This window comes from Sinocyclocheilus rhinocerous, unplaced genomic scaffold (genome assembly GCF_001515625.1).
Source record: "Sinocyclocheilus rhinocerous isolate Xijiao unplaced genomic scaffold, SAMN03320098_v1.1 scaffold2116, whole genome shotgun sequence".
NCBI lineage: Eukaryota > Metazoa > Chordata > Actinopteri > Cypriniformes > Cyprinidae > Sinocyclocheilus > Sinocyclocheilus rhinocerous.
In genome coordinates, this window is record NW_015623486.1 from 69,293 (window position 1) to 95,558 (window position 26,266).

Here is a 26,266-nt window from a genome sequence, read left to right on the forward strand (position 1 = left end):
TCTAGAAAATGCGTGAAATATGCATTCTGTGTGAACGGCTTGGCTTCGGTTTTGATGTAAACCAAGATCTTCTCCGCATTGATGTTCTCTTTTCCCGCAATATTTGTAATTAACAACGCAGCAGCGCCGCATCTAGTGGCTTCAACTGGATAGGCTAACAAAAACATTAAAATGCAATGACACTTACATCGTCATCGCATCTCGTGCGCCACTGATAAGGCTGCCTCCTTAACGCACACCTAAAATTTGAATGCAACGTTTTTGCATTCAAATGTGGATTTTTATTTTAAATTCGATGAATATTCGAAATTCGAAAAAAAAAATTGACAGCCCTACTTCGGAGCGCGTATTGCAAATTATTTGATTTAAATTGAAACTTCGGAGTGAGTTCGCAAATCTTTTGATTTAGAACGGAACTTCGGAGCGCGTATCACAAATTATTTGATTTAAATTGGAACTTCGGAGCGAGTTCGCAAATCATTTCAATCAGACTGGAGCTTCGGAGCGCGTATCACAAATTATTTGATTTAGATTGGAACTTCGGAGCAGGTTCACAAATCATTTCAATCAGACTGGAGCTTCGGAGCGTGGATCATGAATCATTTGAAACAGATCAGAACTTCGGAGCGGGTTTTTGAATCTTTTGGCTCAAATTGGAGCTTTGGAGCATGCATCGCGAATCATTTTATTCAGATTGGGACTTCTGAGAGGGTTAGCAAATCGTTTTATTCAGATCGGCACTTCGGAGCGCTTTTTTTGGAACTTCGGCGGGTGTATTGCAAAGTATTTGATTCAGATCGGCACTTGCTACACTTAAACTACCGTTAGTGTAGCAAAACCAATGTTAATTTGTGGTTACACCATGTTTTTTTTTTTTTTTTTAGTAAATCTATGGTTAATTTTCGGAAGGGATGTGTTGCCAGGTTAACAAAAAAAGCAATAAATTTACACCTTAAGAGGACACATAACAAATAGGGTTTTGATTGCTTTAACAAAGCTTTGGATAGTTTCTAGATAAACAACCCCTTCTTTTCTTTATTTAGAGTTGATGTATGTGAAATTTAGCTAGTAGAGAACGCAAATTAAATCATATTTTGCTGTATTCTCTTTTGAGAAGTCAAACAATCAAAACATCTTTGAAACTGCTGCTGTAATGTTGTTGGTTTTACATAATCAAAACTGTGTCATTATTGTCAGATTAATATGCTAACATAAAAAAGCTCTCTTTATGAATTATGAGTATGTTAGCTACCAAAGCTATAAATAAAGACTATAGATGACATGAAACTGTGGTCAAACGTTGATCATCAATGCAAAAATGTTGGGGTAGTTGGTTGGAGAGGGGGGTGTTGTCTGCTGTTATGTCTCACCAATGTCAATATCAAACCTACACCCTAGATATATACATATAGCTTCAAATCAACACGGTTTATAATCTGATTAATCTCTGAGCTGAAAAAGTTTTTTGAAATCACTTGGAGGAAACTAAATATTGCATCAGTGACACATACACCTCTAAAAGTAGTCCCATATCAAAAAGATGATTTAGACAACTTTATATTATTATTTATATTAATTTGTAGTAATATTAGACAATTGTAGCTTTTTTGGCAAAATGTCTCTGTTGGATGTTCACCAGCACTCATAAAACAAAAATATGAAGCAGAAATGAAACATTTCCCAGATCACATTCATAATGAACCGACGCGTCACATCAAATCCAGATTAAACACACCATAACACGCTATGAGAGCAGCAGTTTCCTTTGACTGGAACCACAAACAGCTCACAATCACATTAAATATTCATTATTTAATAAAATTATGATTTTGTGGTGTTTGTCTGTACAAAACCCATTGTTTTTATTGTGCATGGTTGCAAAAGTGTTGCTATTTAGTTCCTAAAGTGTTTCGAGTGGCTTTAGCACATTGCTATGTGGTTGCTAGGGTGGTTCTGATCACTTAGTGAAGTAAAAGCATGATTTGAGGAATAATTCATGTTTGGAGACGAACGCTGGAGGATGATGCAGACAACCGCCTTTATTACTAAGTGTTTGAGCATAACTCTAACCCTAAATGTAAGCAAAAGCTTGACTTGAAGACCACAAAAATGAATTAAATCGTAACATTTTTATATCAGATGCATCACATATGTGACCTTTAAAGAACTGACGGTCCAGATGAATCTGTGATGAGTGTTAAGTACAGACACGCAGCGCTCTTAGCTCTACTGCAGCTGTACTTCAGCGCTGCTGATGAAATAATAATGTTCCTCCGAGCCTGAATTATTGATCAAACCTTCTATTTTAGTCTTTTTCTGCCTCCCTTCTCCTCCTCCATCTCCCTCCCCCTTCATCCATCCATTCTTCCCTTCTGTTCTCCTCAATCCATCTCTTTTACATTTATAGAGGTAAATTCACTCGCAGTGAAAGAAAGGCCTTGATTGAGAGATCCTGATGGATTTGACTGAGATTACAAACACAACCATCCTGTTTAGGGTTGAGTTTAGGATTCTGTTTAGGATTGAGATGTATAGCTGTAATTAAATGTAAAACTATTACAAATATTTTTGTTCATCCAAAAAGATGAAATAAAATATTTATATTATTATTATTATTAGAATTGTTATATTATTATTATATATATATTAGATGGAAAACTTAAATTAGAAAAAATAGAAATGTTGCTTCTATTGTTGCTAACTGAAATAAGTCGAAGCACTAAAATTACCAACTGAAACTAATAATACTAATTTAAAAAATTGTAATTTTAGGGTATAGTACACTGTACTTTAGTGAATATATTCCCATTTCATTATTTTTCTTATTGCACTGCAATAAATAAATAAAAATATATATATATTTCAAAGTGGTAATAAAATAAAGACTTACTGCATTACATTTCACAAGAAAATACTATTTCAGTCGTTGTAATTCAATTTCAAGTTTAATTCAGTGTGTTACATGCAGTATTTTTGCAATTATTCGTGAAACTTACAGTTTTTGAGTGAAAATCATTTCAAAGTAAATCCTACACTACATTATTTTCAGTGTAGTTTTATATGGACAGAAATCCTGAATTTCTGCCAATTTTAAGATTTACCTGCCCTTCAAATGTCACAAAAAACACCAACTGTTGCTGGTCACTTTATACGTCAATCACATTACTTCATATATTATTATTTTGTTAAGTTAAAATTATTGTAGTATAATTTCACATTCTCAGAAGTAAATTTACCAAACAAAAAAGAGGGTACACTAGTGAATGCATTTATATGTCAGTCACCATCACTTCCCGTCTAAATCTGCAGTTCCTGTCCAGAATAAGCTGTGAAGCAGACCAGATTTCTGCTGATGCTCAAAAGTCTGGCGAGACACTTTTATCTGACAGGACTTACAGAAACACTTAGTACAGCTTCAGTCCGCTGGAGTAACGCGGGGATAAGTGCCTTGATTAAGACTCATACAGCACAAAACCTGAGCTTTACCCCTACACCACACCACAAGACTCAACAAAGAACTGTTTAAACCACAATAGAAAGAAAAGGCGTTAAAGCCAGACAAGCATGGCATCATCTCGAGAGCAGACAGTTACAAGTTTCTATCACCGCCGAAGGAGAGTGTTTTGGCTGATATAATAACCTGTTGATCTGATTACAGAGGAATCGATGCCAGAGAATTGAGCTTTTAAATGGCCGTTTATACGTAACAACATCCTCACATTGTCCAGGAAGAACTAACAGTTTAATGACACTGTCCAGACCAGTAATAGCAGGCATGACGTGGACAACCGAGCGCTATGACTTATGGGGCTTTCCAGGAGAGAGAGAGAGAGAGGGAGAGAGAGAGAGAGAGAGAGAGAGGATTTAACTAGCAGCAGGTTAGTTGGAGAGCTATTTCAGGACTGGATTTACGTGTTAAAGACTGCTCACAATCCAGAGAAACAGACTGAGAGAGAGAGAGAGAGAGAGATTGTGTTTTTCTCCGTATGCTAATAAAAAGCAGATTCCATCCTTACAAGTGTAAACACTGATTAAAATGACATACATAAACATATTCATGTTTATATCATTATTTAAAAATGAAGGCTTTTTGTCCTTGAAGATAAAAAGAGCTGTGTACTTCATCAATCTTTAATCACAAGTTTACTTTAAATTTGCATTTTTATTTTACTTTTTTTTTATTTACTCATAGAACATCTTGCAGGAAGCTATAATGCGGAAAAGTATCAATCACCTTTAGTATTCTTGTAATTATTCAGTTGAATCAAATATCATATCAGATTTTGAATATCATGAATTATTAATAGCCCCATTAATACTTAACCAGTATTTATTACAAAAAAAATCTGACCTGTGATTTTACAGAGAGTGTTTTAGAAGTAATTTCACATTCAGTTCTTTAACTTCCTGCTTTATCTATTTCATTTTACAGTATTTATGCCATTTTTATTTTATACACATAACAATAAAATTCTATATATTATATTTATTACTGTTTATATTACTAGTATTACTATTACTATTATTTACTATAATACTGTTATATTTATCACGTTATATATAAACATAACATGTCAAATACTGCGATTTAAAAAATGCATAAATATAATATGGCTTAAATATGCAGTTAAGTGATCATACAATAAGGTCATGTATATTGAATAGTAGTCAGACCAAAAAAAAAAAATGTTTCATCATTTTGCCAGGAAGGTTTTAAATTCTTCTTAAACAAACAACCTATTGAGCATGTGTTTCAAAGTCAGCATCTTTAGACAGCCATGATAGAGAATGGAAGTGGTCACCTGACAGGTGAAATGTGACGACACAAACAGTCGCTATTGATAGTCCAGTCGAGTTAATCTGGTCGTTCCGAACACACACACACACACACACACAAGACAAAAAACTACACAAATGAGCATCTCCTCAACGTATGACGACAGAAACAAACACCAGCACTGAGAGACTGACACAAATCACATCTTCATCTTCAGTAGGCTATGCCTATACTGTGTGTTGACGGTCATGTAGTGCACTAATCCACCGACCTCCATCTAGTAGCCTACACTTCGTTTTTACACTAAACGCTCTGATAAACAACCAGTTTTTTTTTTTTTTAAATCAGAACTAAACCTCATTAAGCTATCTTAATGCTTTAAAGATGCATCATTTAGACGTTGCACTAATAATACGAACATATAAACCAGCTCGGGCATTTCTTTTAAAAGTTGAATGAAGTGTCGGCTCTCACCGGTTTATCCGTCCAAGTGTTTTCGCCGCTGCTGCTTTAAAGCGTTCAGGTCTGACCTCCATCCTCTACAACTCCACCGCGGGACAGACGGGACTCTGTGCGCTTCTACTCCCCCTTCCACCTACAGCACACACACACACACTAATACTCTCACACACATGCGCAGGCGCACACATACACAAACTTCAAATGTTTAACAAACGCGATTCCAGGAATGGCGTTCCCAAAGGAATACAAGTCGATCAATGCATGGAAAATATGAAGTGGAAGAGCGAACAAAGACAGTGAGAGCAGCATTAGTGAGTCTAAACAACTTTATTTTCTGAGTTGCACCAAGTAAACGCTGTTATAGAGTGAGAGAAACAGTTGAAGTGTTAAACGGAGTTTTAGAGCCGCTGTGGTTTAATGAACATGGATGGAGTGTCACTGTCCGCGGTGCTGAAATCAGATTACAGTAAATCTGCAGGAGTGAAGAGCAGCGTGCTCACACGACTAAACCCGTGTTTGTGTGTGTGAGAGAGAGAGAGAGAGAGAGAGAGAGATCCCCGTAACACACACACACACACACACACACACGAGAGAGACACTTAGTGGACACAATAATACGCCACTACAAACCGGGGCGGATTTAGTGAATTGGGGGCCCCAGGTAAAATATAGGAATGGGGCCCTATACATTTGCGCACATTTTCCTAGATCCACCTTGAGGTTCCTTTTGTGTTGTGATGCTTGCTGCTGCACAATGGTGCCCCATAGTTGTGTCCAATGTTTCTACATGTTTTAATGTACATGTTATAATGGCTTTCTTTCATGTTGTAGACCACGAAATAGCAACTGATTTACAGTTGAGATACAGGTTTTCACAAAAACAAAATAAATTATTCAAATGATAAACCTCACAATTGAGCGTTTAAACCAAGGGTGAATCAGAAGTATAAATTATTGTTTTAATTTAAAACGGGGTTATGTGGGTGGATTTTCGCATTGGTCTGAACAAAAACTACAGACTGGATTATTGAAAATGAACATTCATTCTCTGCCAGTAGGAGGCTCTTTTGGAATGTCAGAAATATAGAATGAGAAAAGTCTGAAAAAATATAGCCTATATTGACCAGGAAAGTCCACTGATGAGTTACCAGCGTCAGCCTGTGTGCAAAGGCTGTCTAATTCTAGACTTTAAAATACGTTTATTTTTAGTTATTTTAACTACAAATTTAAATAAAACTGAAAAAATTATGAAAAGGCAATTATACATTTACACACCTAAGGATTATATCAACCAAAAAAGTAACTGCGTATGTGTCCTCTACTTGGTTAGTAAGCAAGCATTTAAAACCATTATAAACATATAATACACACTGTTTCTCGGACGGTTGTCGTGGTAATAAACACCGTAAACAGCAACCGTAGCTGAAAATGAGGCTGTTTTACCAGCTGACATAAAATTTATTCTAAGAACTTTTTGCTAACGTACGAATTAAACTGAAAAAAAAAAAACCGTTCTCTGTGAATTCAGACCGTCCAGTTTTTAACAAACTTTTTTTTTTTTTAAATGCAAGTCATTATACATTAAGGTGAAATATGATAAACAGTAGTCAGACTACTAAGCAGTTTTTTCAAAAAAAATTAGAAACGTTTTTTCTTGGTTATGTGAATGTTAAGGGAACATTCCACTGTATCATTTTGCAAACATTATGGGAATGTTACTTTTGAATGTTCTCTGAAACAAGTAGTAACAAACAGTAACATTTAAAAACGTTCCAAACATTTTAAGAACATTATTAAACACCAAAGAACGTTGAAAGAACGTTCTATTAATATTACTGGAAGAACATCTGTACATATAATTTTACATTGGACATATTTTACTGAGCAATTACAATTAAAGAAATGGTTTACAAAGCTCCAGAACTGATGGGTCTGAATTGAACTGGAGTATCTAAAGATGACCACGCAAAAAGCTTATTTATGAATGTTCAAAGCTTTTATGTTTAACATTATTAAATGCATTAGGTATTATAAACTAGCAATGAACTTAATTATTTTAATTTCACATTAATCAGTCAAAGCTAATGTACTTTTATAATAAACTGAAGGATCATGTGACACTGAAGACTGGAGCAATGATGCTGAAAATTCAGCTTTGCATTACAGGAATAAATTACATTTTAAAATATATACAAATAGAAAACAGCTATTTTAAATTGTAATAATATTTCACAATATTACTGTTTTTACTTTGGATCAAATAAATGCAGCCTTGGTGAGTGTCACGGTCAAGGTGTGTGGAGGCAGGCAGGATGACGAGGATGACAGGGATTCAAATAAGGATGTTTAATGTAGAGACAACAAGGCAGATATGGGTAGATGAGACACACACACACTCAGGGGAACATTCACAATAACCGACAAACTAGACTACAGGAGGCAGGAACTAATATAGGGTGGATAACGAGGGGCAGACAGGTGAGCACAATCAAGGTAATTAACTAATAATGAGGACAGGAACAACCAAATAAGGACACAGGGGCGTTACAGTGAGCAGAAGAGATTCTTACATTTTTTTTATTTATTTTTTTATCTATTGATAATTCATGTTTGTAGATAATGCATTTAACTAATTTTAATTTTTACATTTTGAAATGCAAGTAGAAATTAACAGTAACTTTTATTAAGTACTATAAAATAACTGTTTACTGTTAGTTCATGATACCATTACATTCTAGTTTATACTATTCTAATAATTAAATCTTTAAAGAATAGAATAAAACATTCTAATCTAATCTTTAAGGAACGTTACATCCTGTATATTATTAGCAAATTAAACAATAGAATAGAATAGAACAGAACAAGAACGGAAAAATTAACAGAATAGACGATAGTAAATAGAAGTAAAAATAATAAAACAGAAAGAACATTAAAATCACAAAATATACTCTGCATAATAACAGCAAAGAAAATGAATATAAAATAACTATCAGAAAACAACAGCTAAAAGAAATGAATAGAACACACTAGAGAGAACAGAAGTGAGCAAGAGCACAGAACAGAACATTCTGATGATTCAATATTTAAAGATTGTTACATCAAGCATATTAACAGCAGCCCTGCATTCAGATCTGGAGAGGTTAAAGGTCAGGTCTGAGTGTTTGCAGCAGAGGTTAGAAGCCGTATAAGGTGTCAGGAGCCACATCACTTCAGCATACAGCTGTAAACTGACCCACAATCCCCTGCAACCACACACACACACACACACACACACACACAGTCTCAGAGGAAGCTCTTCTCCAGATCCTGGGCTGAAATAGTCCTCAGAGGCGGCGGTCTGGACCGAGAGAGCGAGTGAAAGGGAGACGCGCGCTGAGGAGGTGAAAGAGGAGGAGGGAGCGTGATTATTGAAGGAGTGTCAGACAGAGAGCCGTAACTCCTTCCTCCTCTCTCCATCCTCTGCTGCATCCATCCCTCCATCACATACCCAGAAAACACAGACGAGGACGAGCTGCTCAGATCCAGAGCGATATCTGACAGACAGAAGCAGAGCGAGTACAAAACCCCGTCATGTGTGTGTGATATTATAGTTTCATGAATCTATCTGGAGCTACTTAAAAGAATAAGCACACAACTTTTAAGTGAATTAGTCATTTTCAAAATAGATGAAACATTTTATTAGGCCATGCAATACAGAATTAATTAAAAGTACATTTATTATAGTTTATAATCACTTAAGTTCTTGGATAATTTTTAAGCATTTATTGCAATGCCTTCTGGGATTGTGAGGGATGAATGCTGCTGTTTATTTTGCGAGCACCTGATTCATGCAGCTGAGTGTGTGAGTAAATGTTTTTGGTGTAGAACTGGTTGTAGATGCAGTAAACCACAGCCATCAGCGTCAGAGTTCCTACAGCAGCAGCGATGAACACACCCAGCTTATTGTTGTTCTTCATCATATGAACATCTGTCAGTGTAAAACAAACACACACAGGTCACAGGTCAGTAAAGCTTCAAATGAATTCATCATAGGAACAGCATCTATATTCTATCATGTTCTGGGAGACAAAACTCAAAATAAAATAAAATAACTATTCATAAATATTAATAATACATTTTTTTTTAAATGAATCATCTTAAATAAAATAAAAGAATATATATATATATGGAAAGAAACTACTAATAAATGTTACTAATAAAATACAATTAAATTACATTTAAAAAAAAATCTTCATCTTAACCCAACAAGTCTTAAAATAAATATATCATAGGAACAGCACAGAAATGAACACAACAGAAAACACCAGAGAAGAGAAATTAATAAAATAGCAAATAGTTGGCATCATAATCAACGTTGTGTGTGTGTGTGTTTTTGTGACAAATGAGGACATAAATTTGTATGACAAGGGTATGACATAGGTATTACAAGGAGAAGGTGACTTTTCAGGACATTACCCCATGTCCCCACTTTTCAAAACGCATATAATCAGTGTCCTCTAGTGGCTGTGAGCTGAACTGCACTCATCTTTTCATCCTCCTCCTGAGACTTCCTTTCCTTCAGTAGCTCACATAATGACTCGGAAATACATGATTATTTACTACCAGTGTTGTTATTGTTAACTAAAACTCAAACTAGTTTAAGGTATAAACTAGTAAAACTTAAATATTTATAAAATGAAATAAAATAAAGTTATAAAAAATATATATATTAGATGAAAAACGTCAATGAAAATAAAAAATGCTGCATTGGCATCTGCTAAAATGACACATATTATTTCTCTTGATATGAAATTTACATTAAGACAAGAAACAATCAGTTCTAAACCTGGATCATATGCAGACCAAAGCATGTTCTTAATATTAATTACGTATAATCAAACTGGTGCATTGAGAAATCACTGTTAATCAGAGCTCTGTGTGTCTTACAGGTCTGTTTGAGTGTGACACGGTCGTGCTGATCAGAGGTCAGTTCAGTTTCTTCTGCTGGGTCAGTGTTGATGGGATTCTGACCCAAACACACACTCACACACACCACCAACAGCGTCCACTTCAACATACTGCAAACAGAGAGAACCGTTACAACAAACAAATGTGTAAGAATTAGTGCTGTTAAACGATTAATCGCGATTAATTGCATCCAAAATAAATGTTTTTGTTTACATACATTGCTTGAAAGCATTTCTCATGTTGACATTCTGAACAATTCAATAATAAATGCATCACACTTCAGGGTTGAACAAAAGACCGAGAGCTCAGGTACAGCAGGTGAACACAACAAACTAAAGACTTCAAATCATTCTGATTTAAAAAAAAATTCCACATACCTGATCTCCGTTTCTAGGAAGTTTTCTCCTCCAGTGATTTGTCTTTCAGCTGCGCTGAGCATCACTTTGTTTGTGGATCGTCTCTTTCCAAGGTGGAGCTTCACACCATGACAACCAGAGTCCCAGGACACACACGTGACAATCAGCACAAAACAGCTAGAGAGGTCTGCAGCATCAGGATTTTAAATCATCCAAAAAAAAAAAAAGTAAAAAGTAAAGCTCTGTGTAAATAAACTATATACACACACACACACACACACACACATATTTGCACATTTTGCAGATTTAACATTTGCATATTTACAAATTACAATTTTTAAATTGAAATTTTACATTTAAAGGGGAAAAAACCTAACATTGAATTAAAATAAAAAAAAATATTTTTTTAAATATTTAAAATCAATCAGTCAATCAATGGTAATGTCCAACAGGGCAGATACACTCTTAATCTGGGTCTCTTAATAGAAATAATGTCCATTTCACCCCAAAACCAAACCAAGTCTCTTCTTTTCTTTTTTGATCATAAAATGTATCATAACCAATTAAGTAATTTTTTTTTGTACATTTCAGTGTCAATAATGATTTATATAACTGTAAATCAAACATTCAAGTATTAAAACTCTAAAGCAAATACCATGAGTGATAAAGTTTTTTTACAGGAAAACAATGCAAAAAATAAATAAATAAAATAAGCCAGATGTTTGCAACCCAGACAAGATTCACCTTTATACAGAAAAAGAAAACAAAAGTCATATGAGGGGTCACATAACCATTTATACAGAAACAAGATCATCACGAGGCAAACTGTACAAAATGTGTGTACGGCTGCACAGCATGACCATCAAACAACATTCACACACACTGAAGACCTCAGAATCGTGTTTCTGACTGACAGAAAGCAAGAGGAGGAAATACTGAAAACATACTGTAGCGTGGAACATATACAACAAAGACAATCAAATGAGCCTTCAAGATCAGAGATATCACAAGTATTCTACATGAGGAATAGAGTTAAATTACATCATTTCTTCATAATATATATTACTGACCAGAACTACTTCGAGTTCAAGCTACTGAACAAACACAGAAGACCCATCAAACCCCTGTGAGAGGCAAAGATAACATGACTTCACAATGACTAGAAGCCATAAAATGTCTGGCCTGCGGGTCACACGTTCGCTTGTAAAAACATATCCGAGACGTCGTTTGGAAAAATAAAAAGGGAGGAGATTTTACAAATACATTATATATTTTACAAATAGCCACAAAAATAATTCTGTACAATACAAAATTAATAGTAAAAACTGTAAAATTGTTCTGAAAATGCTGCCTTGAAATACTTCATAAGAAATCCCATGTGTGTCACATACAAACTACGACTGGAAGCATCATTTTTTATTAAATGATGGTTGTAGTTGGTGCTCAAAAAATAAGAGCATAGAATGTTACGAAAAATAAATAAAGAAATGTCCATGTCATATTTGGCATAAACAATTAAATCTGCTTTGAAGACTATTAAGATGAAATACGACCCAAATACACATAGAGCTTTCCATTACTCAGTTATGGGTGATGATTTAATGGTTCAAAATGTCTTTTGAACACACAATGTACCTTTTTGTATTTACTTAAATAATGACACTGAACACAGAACACATCAGAATGGACCAACATTAACCCTTTGATGCTATAGTAGCCATTATCTAGTAGTTATTATACAGTTTGACCCTTACACAAGTCAAACCAGCTGTCCTCTTGATATGTCAATGTGTTTTTATTTATGACAACAAAGTATTGATGCACCAAGCAAACTAAATTACCATTTTGGGAGAAAAAAATGATTTGGAATGATTTTCTTTTCTTTACCTATGTGACTTGATTCATGCATCAAAGGGTTAATACACATAACACATGTCACGTCACTTTCACTTTTGTCACTTTAATGACATTAATGGAGACGAAGCACTGGCTGCTTCTTTAGCATCTTGGAGTTCAAATAACACCGACAGGTCAAAGCTATCATTAACACCTTTATGCAAAACATGATATAAAAAACCTCGTCAGATCACTAAAGCAGCAGAACCGTCAGTTACCAAATGATTAGACCGTTGTAACGGGTAACTGTAGTGTTGCATTGTTGTTCAACGCTTACCTGGACCCACCAAACGCAGGTACATTATTACACTGTACTTAAAGCCACAGTTCACTCGAAAAAGGAAATGGTCATCAAAGCTGTTATTACAGCCGCATATCACAGCTGTTTTCACATGTAACGGGTTTAAACGGGGAGTTTGAGAAGCCAAGATTTTCACAAAGGCTTGGAATATAATGCGAAACTACTGTTATATATGGAAAAGAGCAGCCTGCACAAGCGGCTAAATAACTCCAGAAGGCTCTCCGTGATGTTTAGAGTGACGCTGATGACAATTTTCTTTTTTGGGATGAACTAACACTTTAAAAACAGTTATTTTAGTGCCCGTATGTACAGATACAAATGATTGTTCTCAACGGCAAAGCATGCTCATAAAATGGTCTTGATTTAAATAGATCCTTCTCAGATTTTTGTAAACTCTAACGAAGGTTGTGCCGTAGTTTCTTCTCATACCGCACTTGATTGGAAGTGTTCAATGTGGCCGTTCTGCAAATGAGTGTCTTGGTTTTCCTCAAGCAAAGGGGAAAATGAACTGGGGTCGCCTGCTGAGGGCGGTAACGTGTCGAGAGGGGTCTGGTCTGTGTCTGTGGTGGCACACGGCATGTATCCCGCCTCAGCGTCTGCCGGAGACTGGCCGAGCCGTTCCAGGAGGAGGGAATGTATGAATCCAATAGGAACAGGAAGAAATGCGACAACGATGAGCGTGCTCAGGACAGCAAGAGCCCAGCCTGGATAAGGTAGATCTTCCTTAGATGCCTGGGAGAAAATGTTGGAAATATGTACATTAATAATGTTAACTAACCCTGGGGAAAAAAAAAAAAAAAAAGGAACCAATCATTGAACATTTTTAGTTTTTAGTTTTTTTGAGTTCCATATTTGTTACAGTCTTATGACTACTATAGTATGATTAATATAGAATATGGAGGAAAAACAGCTCAAAAATATGCAATTTGGTGCACTTGCTGATATTTTTATGGCCAAAAATTAAGATGAAATTCTGATAGCTTGTAATGTAAATGAATGAGATCTTTATAACAGACTATTTATAACAGACCACAGACTACATAAAATTCTAGAAATGTCAGTCATTACTCTGCCAATAATATGTCTTAGTAAGATGAGATTGAAATGATCCAAACATATAATGCAATGCAATCCAATGATGATTGAGAGATGAACAAATAAACGTTTCTCTAAAGATGTGAGATGTTCTGGAGGCTTGTGAAGATCATTCCTCCGCTGAGGAACAGTGAAAGTAAAGCTTCTGGAAACAAACATTAATTCCTTAAAAGATCCTGATGATCAGATTTGAGACGCATTGATTTTTCTAAAAAAAAAAATATATATTAATTCATGGAGAATCAAGTAAAGCCAAGCTGATTCAGTCCAGGAAGTGTTCATCTGGAAATAATAATAAAGTTATTCAGACGTTTACTTCATAAAATCATCAGATCTGACAGCAGAAAGACACGTGGAGCACCAGCTGAAGGTGGATATTTGTACAATTATAGTAAAAGGCCTTTTACATGCTCAGAAAAAGTCTAAACTATCAATCAGGCCACAGAAGGCTTGTAGGGGATTGTGTGCAACAAGTAATCAGCGATGCTTTGATCATGTTGATCATTTAGAGGCCTCGGTGGAGAGCACCGAGTGATGATCATTTTAGCCAACCACAGTCATATCTGTTAAGCGCGTGAACACATTGGCCAGTCAGCGATGGTTAAGAATCAGCTCAACAGCGCTCAAATGTTTGTGGGAAATGGACATTTTTAAAATTTCAGTACCGACTGATACCGAAGTCGGTACTTTTGACAACACTACATGATACAGTAGGCTTTAGAAGTTTAAAGTAAAGGTTTGTTTGTAAGAGCACACATGATTTTACCTTTTCTCTGTTCCAGGCGATGTATGTGGGACGCTCCAAGACCATCTTTAGCAGACTGGCACCCAAAAGCCCCAGCATAGCAACCGGACACACGTACTTCCACATGTACTTGTACACCACAGGAACCGGCCGATCCAACATCAGCTTCAGGTCCTCCAAAAACCTGCATTGAAAATACATCACGTTTACGCACTTCAAACCATAAAAAAAAAAACTTTTCTGCTTGAGCTCGGAGGGTTTGTGATACCTGTCCGCTCCATAAACCCAGGCCACGCTGAAGGTCTGGAAGATGACGACGATGATGAGGGGAAGTGTGGCAGAATAGTCATCAAACATAGCCACAAAATAGTTTCCACAGCGCTGAGTGAACATGAGACCGATCAGAAAGCCCACCGCACAGCTGCACGCTGGGAGAGATGGGGAAAAAGACAAAATAATCAGACAGACATGCAAAACAACAATACTGATTAAAACCAAGAGACAGACAAAACCTAAACAAGAGCTTTTTAAAATAAACCCAAATATAAAAAAAACCCAACAGTGTTACCTGTAAAGAGGAATTTGTGGTTACACAGGGTCTTAAAGGTGTCCGTCAGCGGGGTCAGTATTCCTGCCATGGTGCCGAACATGGTGGACAAACCCAGATTGAGCAGCATGAGAAAGAACAGCGCCGACCAGAACGGACTCCCAGGAAACAACGTCATGGCTTCAGTGAACGCTATGAACGCTAGACCGGTTCCCTCCACACCCTGAGAGAGAAAGAAGATCGCAAACTTTAACTTAAACATTAATCGGAGTCACTCCTAACCAAAGAAATACTGCAGAACTGAGCAGAACTACAGATTTATTCATTGCCATGACTTTTCTTAGACATAGCAACATTCCAATAACATTCCAATTATGCCCTAGCTACCACCCAAAACATTCCAATTATGCCCTAGCAACCACCCAAAACATTCCAATGATGCCCTAGCAACCACCCAAAACATTCCAATAACCTAACAACCACCCAAAACATTCTAATTATACCCTAGTACCACCCAAAACATTCAAATAACCTAGCAACCACTCAAAACAAAGCAATACCCCAGCAACCACCCAAAGCTTTCCAATAATACCCCAGCAACCACCCAAAATATTGCAATAACCTAGCAACCACTCAAAACAAAGCAATACCCTATAGGGATGTAACGATTAACCGCGAGCCGGTTGAAAATCGATTAAAATATGTGACGATTCAAATTGATTCGGTTGAGATGCTAAACAAATCGCGACTCAGTTAGGGGTAGGAGTTTATATGAATGTATGTCTGAGGGGAACTTACGGTCTTTTGATGGTATTTTTTCTTTTCCTCTTGCCTCTGTATAATGCATATTAAAAGTTCATAAGTGCAGCGCTGCTTTGTTTACAGCGGAAACCAAGCATTCAACCCGTTCTTTATCATCAGTAGTATTATCTGTGATTTGAATTTTGTGAATGGGAGTTTCTCTTTTGCTGTGTTGTTAAGCCGCGGGCTTCGGATGCTTTCACTTTTGAATTCGCGATCTTGTTGTCACTGTTTTGCTTACATACATCTACACACCTTTCATTTTTTAAGACTAAAACAAAAGATGGATTCATTGTTATTCTTAATCAAAAAGCACAACAACAATAAATCAGTAAGATACAATGACAAACTAGCTTACAAAACGTTTAACAAAAACGAATAAGATGAGGCATCTTATCCCCCCCCCACACACAAGAACACCAGCATGCTCACCTTCTCTGGTTTAAGAAGTGGTCTTTTACTTGACTTTCGCTTGAAAACCATGCATCGTTTTCTCAATATGCGCATCATTTTTGATGTAGCTGAGTAGGTATACTCTCTTAAGCGCTGTTTCGTTATGCTTTCAGTTTCGTTTGCCCTTTGATGTTTCTCATATGCAACAGAAATTGGAGCGCTTATGAGTTGACCAACGCGGTGGTCGCACCAGTGCGACCGCACACAAAATTTAGTCGCACAGGCAGAAAAAATGGTCGCAGTCTGGAGCCCTGGTTTGGATCATGATTAAAATGCAGTGGTTGCCTCTAATTTTAAATGGAAAGAGGACAGACAAAGCCTTAGTTTGTTTATATGAAGAGATTTATTTTATTTGTGTTACTTATTTATTTGACGAATTGAATCGTGAGTTGAGTGAATCGTTACATCCCTAATACCCTAGCAAGTAGCAACCACCCAAAACATTCCAATAATGGTCTAGCAACCACCCAAAAAAATCCAATAAACTAGCAACCACTCAAAACATTCCAATGATGCCCTAGCAACCACCCAAAACAAGCCAATAATGGTCTAGCCATCACCCAAAAAAATCCAATAAACTAGCAACCACTCAAAAACAAAGCAATACCCCAGCAACCACCCAAAACATTCCAATAATGCCCTAGCAACCACCTAAAACAATCCAATAAGCTAGCAACCACTCAAAACATTCCAATAACCTAGCAACCATTCAAAAGCAAAGCGATCTCCCAGCAACCACCCAAAACATTCCAATTATACCCTAGCAACCACCCAAAACATTCCAGTAAAGCCCTAGGAACCACCCAAAACATTCCAATAATACTCTAACAACTAGTGTTGTCAAAAGTACCGACCGCGATACCATTCGATATTGAAATTTTAAAAGCGTCCATTTCCTGCGAAGATTTGAGCGCTGTTGAGCAGATTGTTAAACAGCGCTGATTGGTCATTAGGGTTGCACGATAAATCGCATGTGATATTTAACGCGCATCTTGTCAGTAAAGCCGGTTCTGTAATCAGCGTTTCAGCGCTTTCACATGGAGCAGCATTTACTACACAGAGCCGTTGTTCACTGACAAGCTGCACAAAACATGCGCAAAATATGATCGTGGTTTTGCGCAGCTTGTTGGCGAACAACGGCTCTGTGTAGTAAATGCTGCTCCATGTGAAAGCGCTGAAACGCTGATTACAGAACCGGCTTTACTGACAAGATGCGTGTTAAATATCGCATGCGATTTATCGTGCAGCCCTATTGGTCATTGTGTTCACGCACTCAACAGATGTGTCTGTGATCGGCTACAATGATCATCGCTTCATGAGGGCTCACACAGAAACACACGAGAGAGTTTGAGAGCCGCGTCTATCAGCTGATCCGTCTATGTGCAAATATATTTGGGATCCGCTGACGGTGACGGATCAGCTGATAGACGCGGCTCTCAACATTTCAGTACTGAATGATATCGTGGTCGGTACTTTTGACAACACTAATAACAACCACCCAAAACATTCCAATAATACCCTAGCAACCACCCAAAATATTTCAGCAATACCCTAGCAACCACCTAAAACATCAAGCAATGTAGCTAATTGCATAAAAAAATTTGCACCACTCATGTTTTGTTCAGAAAAGATAAAACATGTAGTTATGTTCTGTACTTGTTTCAGCTCCTCCTCCAGGCTGCAGGCGGTGATGTTGTAACCGGAAATATTCAGCTGCTGGCCCCGAGTCCTGTACCAGTGCTCATACTCGTTCAATGTCATGTTCTCCACATCTGACGCATTGATGAGGAGGTCAGGCAAAGGAGTGCTGGACATCGCTTCAAACGCGGCCTTCATGTTACTGCAACATACACATACAAACAGCTAAACATCTTAAAGCTTCAGTAAAATATACTTATATACATGAGGCATTATAATGCATTTTAAGATCAAACATTCACAGATCATTCGTTTTTTTGAGCTGCATACTGACCGTTTAACACACTCTGTGGCGATGGTTTTGGCTCTGAAGCCCAGCACGGCAAACACCACTAGCGTGGCCAGAATGGACGTCATTAAGTTGACTCCAGACACGGTGAACGCGTCTCGATGGCAGTTGTTGTTCCGCGGGTTGTAGGAAGAGTACGCGATCACAGAACCGAAACCCAAACCCAGAGCAAAGAACACCTGAGTCGCCGCCTGACGCCACACCTGAACGTCAGCCCAGATCTCCAGCTGAGAGAATCAACCACAACAAACATTTACTTACATTTAAAATGTTGGCTTGTCAACTAATATAAATGTTTTTCTTGAAATACTAAAACTGGAATAAAAAAAATAAAAGCTAAATAGAAATATAAAAAAACTAATAAAAATTATGAAAGCACAATTACTAAAATTGAAAAAATTGAAAACATAAAAAAAAAAATTCTATATTACTACATAAATAATACTAAACAACACTGATTTTTAGGTAAATAACACGACACAGAGAAGACACCATTTTGGTGATTGTTTTTATGGACTACGGTAATCTTCAATATATACTGTAAATCTCCAACTCAAACACACAGTTTAGTGTTTGTTTACGTACCCTGGGGTAAAACATGAATTTAATGCCCTCGGACGCCCCGTCCAGTGTCACGCCTCTGATCAGGAAACACAGCAGCACCACGTACGGAAACACGGAGGAGAAATACATCACCTACACACAACCAATACTGATTAATATCATCAATAATCACATTACAACACAAAATAAACATCATATATACATTCACATTCATGACACAAACACAAACTCCAAGTACCTTTCCGGTCGATTTGATGCCCTTATACATGGCCAGACAGACGATGACCCAAGCGGCCAGCAGACATCCAGTGATGATGGGGTTGAACTCTCCGGTTTCGTCAATGGAATCGGTGATATCCAGAGCTTTACGGTACCAGAAATACGCTGTGGGAGAGCTGGCGGCACATTCCTTCACTGTGAGTGAAAATAAGACAATGCATCTCCACGTAAAAAGTCAGATTTCTGGCATCAGTTCTTCATATCTAATCTCACAAGTGAAAACTACTCATTTTATAATGCACTACACAAACTCCTAATCCTTACCGGTGCCGTTCCCTTCTGTTGGACAGGTTTCCCACAGTAGAGGATACTTGAAAGAACTTCCCAAATAAAAAATACTCCAACCGATTATGACGTTATAATACAGAGCTACAAAGAAACACACCTGGGACATAAAAAGAGAACAGGAAAAACAGTGTATTAAAGAGTAAATTAACATTGTGAAAATCAAGTTTTAATATTGTTTACATGTCTATCTGTTGTTGTTAAAATGCTTAAAGAAAAACCATATGCAAATTCATCAGTCGACACCATTGCTGAGCATTTCTTTCTATAAAACTGCAGTGTACCAAAGACAGTCTCAAAAATAAGACTTGAAACAGTTCCTGTTTCATGTATCAAATCCTGTCAAATTGCAAAGCGGTGCTTAGGGCTGCACGATTAATCGAATGCGATTGTCATGCGCATTTTGTTAAAAAAGCCGGTTCTGTAATCAGCAGGAAATCATCATCACGTGCTTTCAGATGGAGCAGAATTTACTACAGATATTATGTTAAAAGCAACACTGACTCTGGTTTTTCACGTTTAATACTGTAAAGCTGCTTGAGTTAAGGCTATCGATTGCATAAAGTACTATATAAATAAGCGTGACGATGACTGGACTTTACTGGAGTACCGAACTGCAGAGCTCGTTCAAACATCCACATCGCTGTAATCAGATGCGTTCTTAACTACTGCTTTCTCACCGCTGTTTTTGTTGTGTTTATTTCGTTACTGAGAGGAAAGCGCACACTCATCCAAACGCCGCTTAGCAGCTTCAGGTTCTGCTACGTTTGCTCTGATGTGCTGTCTCTTCTTCTCTTGAATTGCATCCAGGAGGGCTGAATTACAGTCTTGCGATACAGCGCCACACTGGTCAAACTACATTATTGCAGGCTCTTACATTAGCTCACATGAGATCAAACAACTACTTGATAAAAATATTTGTCGATAATTTTTTAATGTCGACATTGTCGATAATGTTGACTAATCATTTCAGCCCTAGTCAAAAGTAATCTAAAAGTATTAAAAAAAAAAACTAGTCATCCATATAGTTATCCACATTATGTTACTAACTACAATTTTCATCATGTAATTTGTAATCAGTAATGGACTACAATTGGCAAGTAATCTACCCAGCACTGGAGAGCGATACATAAAATGCATTACCACAGGATTCCGGCACATTTTGTAAAGGCACATTTAATGCTTTTTAAGACCTGAAGTAATATAAATTAATACTGTATGGTAGGAGTGTATACTTTTGGGAAAAAAAAAAAATAGGAAAATGTCCCTCAATTTTCAGGGATTCTATCGATAAAAATAATTATATAATACATTTATTTGAGTGTTTTTTTTTAAAGGGATAGTTCACCCAAAAATGAAAATTCTGTCATTAATTACTCACCTTTATGTTGTTCCAAATCTGTAAGACCTACGTTCATCTTCGGAACACAAATTAAGATATTTTTGATTAAATCCGAGAGCTCTCAGACCCTCCCATAGACAGCAACACAACTGAAATGTTCCCAAGTCCAGAAATGGGAAACACGCATGGGTCATGATACTCTTCAAAATGGCGGCACGCCACGGCAGACAGGATGAGGAGGAGAAGAATTGTTAAATAAAGTCTTTTTTTGTTTGTTTTCTTTGTGCACAAAAAGTATTTTCGTAGCTTCGTAAAATTACGGCTGAACCACTGATGTCACATGGATTATTTTACCGATGTCCTTCTTACGTTTCTGGGACTGGGAACATTGCAGTTGCGTTGCTGTCTACGCAGGGTCTGTGAGCTCTGGGATTTCATCAAAAATATCTTAATTTGTGTTGCGAAGATGAAGGTCTTAGGGCTTTGGAATGACATGAGGGTGAATAATTAATGACTGAATTTTCCTTTTTGGGTGAACTATGCATTTAATGCATTTGCAATTGCATAAATAACGTAATTAGATCATTTGTACAATTATTACATATGATTTATATACTTAAATATGAAACTAAGGCCACCAGTATTAAAGGGGTCATATGATGCGATTTCAATTTTTCCTTTCTCTTTGGAATGTTACAAGCTCTTGGTGCATAAAGAAGATCTGTAAAGTTGCAAAGACTAAAGTCTCAAATCCAAAGAGATATTCTTTATAAAAGTTAAGAGTTAACCACGCCTACCTAAAACGGCTCGTTCTAACACACCCCCACATACCTACGTCACGATCTGACAGTATGTGGAAAATAATGTGTTTTTTTTTATTTAAACCGCATAAACACATTTCATTACACCAAATACACAAAATAATGTTCTTTTTAGCAGCATCATATGACTCCTTTAAATGCGGTCAAGGTGTATAGTTACATTTAAGTCATTTTAAGGAACAAAGAATACATATTTTCACAGAAACAAACAATTTTAAAACATGTCATTTTGACATAATAATAAGGCATTTAGAGATAAAAATTATTGACTGAAGGGGGACTTTAATTATATTTTTGTAATTGCAATTTTGTGCAGTCTGCTATAAAAAAAGTTCAGTTTCTTTATTATGCATCAGTGCAACTGACTAATAAAGCAAGATAATACTCACCACACAGCTGGAGTAGCCAATGCCAACTAGTTTTGGAGAAATGTGCCTCCAGACGCCGATGCTGCCCTGTCTGATGCTCTGACCCGCCGCCAGCTCCAGAAAAAACAACGGCACACCGACCAGCACCATCAACAGCACATACAGCAAGATGAACGCTCCTGAAGGACATGAAACAATACGACAATTATAAACTAAAAACAAACCTGGATATGATTTGCATACATGCAAAACAATCTCCTCCTCACTCACCTCCTCCGTTCTGGTGGCAGAGGTACGGGAACCTCCAAACGTTTCCCAATCCCACACTGAATCCCACCTGAGCGAGGAAATACTCCACCTTGCTGTCCCAGCCGTCCCGGGCCGTTTCCATTGTGACCTCCGGCTCGAGCCCTAAACCCGGTTCAGCTTCGTCCCGCTGGCCATCCGCAGGCAACGGCGGCTTCTCTGACGTCATCTGAGAGAGAAACAGACACTCGTTTGCCCATTCAAACAAATCACACATAAAGCCACTGCGAATTTATCTTTGTTATAAAATATGCAGCTATAAAAATCAACCTCGTCTTGCCAGTTCAGTCATAAAACTGCTCAATCACGTGTGCTGCTTCGTGTCTGACGGCTATTCAAGTTCACTTCCGTTTGAGTAATCAGTCCAAACAGATGATGGAGTAAAAGCAACAAACAGCATTAGAAGGCATCATGTGAACATGGTTTGATTTGTGAGTTTCCAGTCATTTGTAAATACCGGATATGGATTTTAAAAAATGTTTTTAAACTGTTTTGACCAGATGTCAGTTTGTTTTATATGTGAACACACTAAAACTTCTTAGTTTTAAGACGTTTTAGCATCTCAGTGATGATTGCTTATAATATGCAACTTGTGTGCTTGTTTATTTTAATTTGCATAATTATGAATATTTTAACCATACAGGTTATTATACAAAGACAATGATGACATGCAATTAAACAAAAGCTTGATCTTGTTTTAAAGAATGACATCTTTCAATGTGTTTATTTGAAAATGCTAATTACTACATAACATACTACTGAATATTAATGTACTACTAATAAGTGTTCCATTATCATCATCAAAAACAATAAGAGACTGATTATTCTAATGCATTATTCTACTACAACATTCAAGTGATTAACGATTCAAAATAGAACATTACGGTATTAAAAGTAAGTAGACTAAAATGGACCAAAAAAAATATATCTGAGCCCACATTTAAGGTCACAGACAGGGTAAATGCAATAATAACTCAAGTGAACCGTCTCGTCAAGACCCAAAAAAACAAAAAAAATTTTATTTAAAGGGGTCATATGATGCAATTTCATTTTTTCCTTTCTCTTTGGAGTGTTACAAGCTCTTGGTGCATAAAGAAGATCTGTAAAGTTGCAAAGACTAAAGTCTCAAATCCAAAGAGATATTCTTTAGACATGTTTTTCATCACCATGGAAAGCGCTTTTAGTGTATGTGCGCATGCGTGCGTTTCCTAACACTGACAGCAGGAAACATCAGTGCCAGTTTATGCTCTAAATGCATAAATACGTTTTTCAGTGCACGATAAAACAAAACCAAAAGCTGTTTAAATGAGATCTAACACTGCAGAACCAGTAAAGCAGCTGAAGCAGTCAAAGAGATCGGCTGGTGCATCTCCCATATGAAACAAAAATGAAATAATCACCAATATGCGCCCAAATTCGCATATAAAACCGTAAAGCTTACTATTAATATCTATGTACACATATTAAATATAGGAATTAATTAAATTCTCACCGCTGCTGTGATTCTCAAAGGCACGCGCACGTGTTAATGATTTATGGCGCGCGCTATTGTCACCGGCTCTCACGTGCGGCTGAAATCCTCTTAATAATACCCCTTTTCCAAGTCCCCCAGCTGATCCATACAAATACAAATTACAGAAACAAGGATTTAAAGTACATAGCGACAAAGAAAAACATTTATTTTCGCGCACTTTCAATGCGGCGTACGCTTCCGTAGCGGTTGTGTATTCACGGAACCGCAGGCAACACCCTCGCCATATGGCCCCGCCCACTCACACGTATGCGACTAAACTTTGTGAACAAAATATTATTATTTTGTAATTTTATATTATACCTTATTATTTTCTAAACTTAAAAAAAGTTCGAGTATAAAAAGTTATTTAAATGTATAATTATAACAACAGGTATAGGAAGAAATGCTCAACGTTACTGATGCATTAAATATATTGCATTACCGTTTCTTCTGTAATATACACACAACAAAGCTTCCCTTTGTTTTTCCTTGCAACGCATTCGAATCAGTTTACCATCAGTAACTATCTGCTTCTATATCATCAGCTGAATTGTTTATTTATACTTTAGCATGATTCTGCATGTTCTGTACAGTTGACATGCGGCTCTTCACTTCCTTCAGAAAGTTGATGAATGATGCAACTTCAGAACAGAATGATGCAGAGCTTGTAAAAGTCACTCTCAAGCAGGTGGCGCTGCTGGCACTTTGCATCTTATTTCACTGTCAAAGTGACACAACTGACCAGGACACAAAACTTTACTCTCATATATCGTAAATAATCCTTGCCAGGGTTAATAATTGCATTAGATTGTTCTAAGATTCATTTAATAAAAGCAACATACAGACTACATCGACTCTACAATGCAAATTAAATATAATTTTAAAACTTCTTATTTATTATTAAAACTATGCAAATGTCATCTGACTTAAAAAGTAAATAACAAAAATTAATAACCTTTCTCATCATAACCTACCCCTCTTATGATTGATACTGTAGCAGATTCCTCCAAGAAAACCTCTTCGTTGTCCTCTGAAGATCACACACAAATCAAAGAAATTATCCAACACTTTTAAACGCTTCAAATTCAGCTGAAATGTCAGGACCCCAAAGACCAACAACACAATAAAATGCGTCGTGACTAAACGATCAATTAAATTTTAAAATACAGGTGCTGTTTCAGCACCGAAGAGAAAGTTCATTCCTATGGAGTTTATTTTGCCACGTTGAGTTACATTGCAGCTGTCAATCACAAGGAAGAACCGCCCAATCAGATCAAAACACAGCAGCCAAGCCCCGCCCACAGCCTTGTGCTTCATTTTCATGCAGAAATTGTGGAACTGGGGTGGAAGTCCACTCACCAAGTCCACTCAGCTGATTTTTTTGATGCTGTTCACTTTGTTTTAACTATTCATTTTGATTTAACACTATTGTATCAGGTTTGACTGCATCATGTTAAACTGAGCTCAAAATAAATTGCACAATTCCCATCATGTTTTGCATGGAGCTGGACATGGGGAGAGAAAATGTTGAAATAAAGTGTTGTTTTATGCATTTTTTTAACAAGATGAGAAAATAGGGAGGCTTATTATTGTTTAATGTTCTATTATGTTGGTATATTAAAAGACATTGTCATGTTAGTGTTTTGGGGGTTAGTTACCATTGTACATTGTACCGTTGTGTTGAGCATGTGCTGGGGTTGAGGATCTGAAGTAATCAATAAATTAAAAAAAAAAAACAGCAATGCCAAAGCAAGTGCTATGGATATAAAAAGTTACTATTAGCACTTAAGTGATTTAATTACGGATAGAGGTTCCACACAACGGAAACGTTATCTCTATTGAAATACTTCATGTAGGATCAACTAAAATTAGACATGTCCAAATACCGCTGTCAGTGATTGAATGATGCTCAACCAAAGTGTTTTTTTTTAGTTAACCCATTAAAAAAAGTCTTGTCACCAAGTAAAAACCCTGTGTTCAAATTTCAACTTAAAGGGGTCATATGATGTTGCTAAAAAGAACATTATTTTGTGTATTTGGTGTAATGAAATGTGTTTATGCGGTTTAAAGTAAAAAAAAACATTATTTTCCACATACTGTACATTATTGTTTCTCCTCTATGCCCCGCCTTTCTGAAACGCGTTGATTTTTACAAAGCTCATCGGTCTGAAAAAGCGAGGTGAGCTGTGATTGGCCAGCTATCCAATGCGTTGTGATTGGCCGAATACCTCAAGCGAGTGACAGAAATGATGCCGTGTCCGGCTGGAGCGACGAGACAAAAACATTAAAAACCCATTATAAAGGAGGCATTTGTTGCATCCAGTGGGGCCATAATTACTGATTATAATGACTTATACTGTCTTTTTACGCACTGCGTTGCATCGTGCCGCGTAAACATAAAACCATGTCTGAATTTGTGAT

General features: G+C 36.8%; 2 protein-coding genes across 3 annotated transcripts in view; both read right to left on the bottom strand.

Moving 5' to 3' along the window:
- Positions 1-5,370, bottom strand: part of LOC107752215 (vesicular glutamate transporter 1-like) — a 16,650-nt gene extending 11,280 nt beyond the window's left edge. Inside the window, exon 1 of the mRNA XM_016568159.1 lies at positions 5,252-5,370. Within this exon, the coding sequence (XP_016423645.1) occupies positions 5,252-5,313 (62 nt within the window). The 5' untranslated portion in view covers positions 5,314-5,370. The remainder of the gene's footprint in view (positions 1-5,251) is intronic.
- A 5,949-nt stretch (positions 5,371-11,319) lies between these two features.
- Positions 11,320-25,004, bottom strand: slc6a16b (solute carrier family 6 member 16b). 2 transcript variants are annotated; one of them, XM_016568337.1, is made up of 12 exons: positions 24,820-25,004; positions 22,297-22,501; positions 22,048-22,205; positions 19,475-19,595; positions 19,170-19,345; positions 18,953-19,063; positions 18,353-18,594; positions 18,037-18,220; positions 15,148-15,349; positions 14,848-15,007; positions 14,601-14,763; positions 11,320-13,471 (listed from the first exon to the last, which is right to left on the bottom strand). In XM_016568337.1, exons 2-12 carry the CDS (start codon positions 22,499-22,501, stop codon positions 13,163-13,165), a joined length of 2,031 nt encoding a protein of 676 aa, XP_016423823.1. In that variant the 5' UTR covers positions 24,820-25,004; the 3' UTR covers positions 11,320-13,162. The 2 variants fall into 2 exon arrangements, with proteins under 2 accessions (XP_016423823.1, XP_016423758.1); XM_016568272.1 differs by lacking the exon at positions 24,820-25,004 and adding an exon at positions 23,825-24,083.
- Positions 25,005-26,266: the final 1,262 nt, after the last annotated feature.

What these genes read in the sequence shown, in the direction of transcription:
- slc6a16b (XM_016568337.1), bottom strand. Translation starts at nt 22,501, where the DNA reads ATGACGTCAGAGAAGCCGCCGTTGCCTGCGGATGGCCAGCGGGACGAA. An exon ending in TGGAGGAGGAGCTGAAACAA is followed by an intron (nt 15,350 to 18,036) that starts GTACAGAACATA and finishes TTTCTCTCTCAG; the next exon opens with GGTGTGGAGGGAACCGGTCT. An exon ending in CCACAAATTCCTCTTTACAG is followed by an intron (nt 15,008 to 15,147) that starts GTAACACTGTTG and finishes CATCTCTCCCAG; the next exon opens with CGTGCAGCTGTGCGGTGGGC.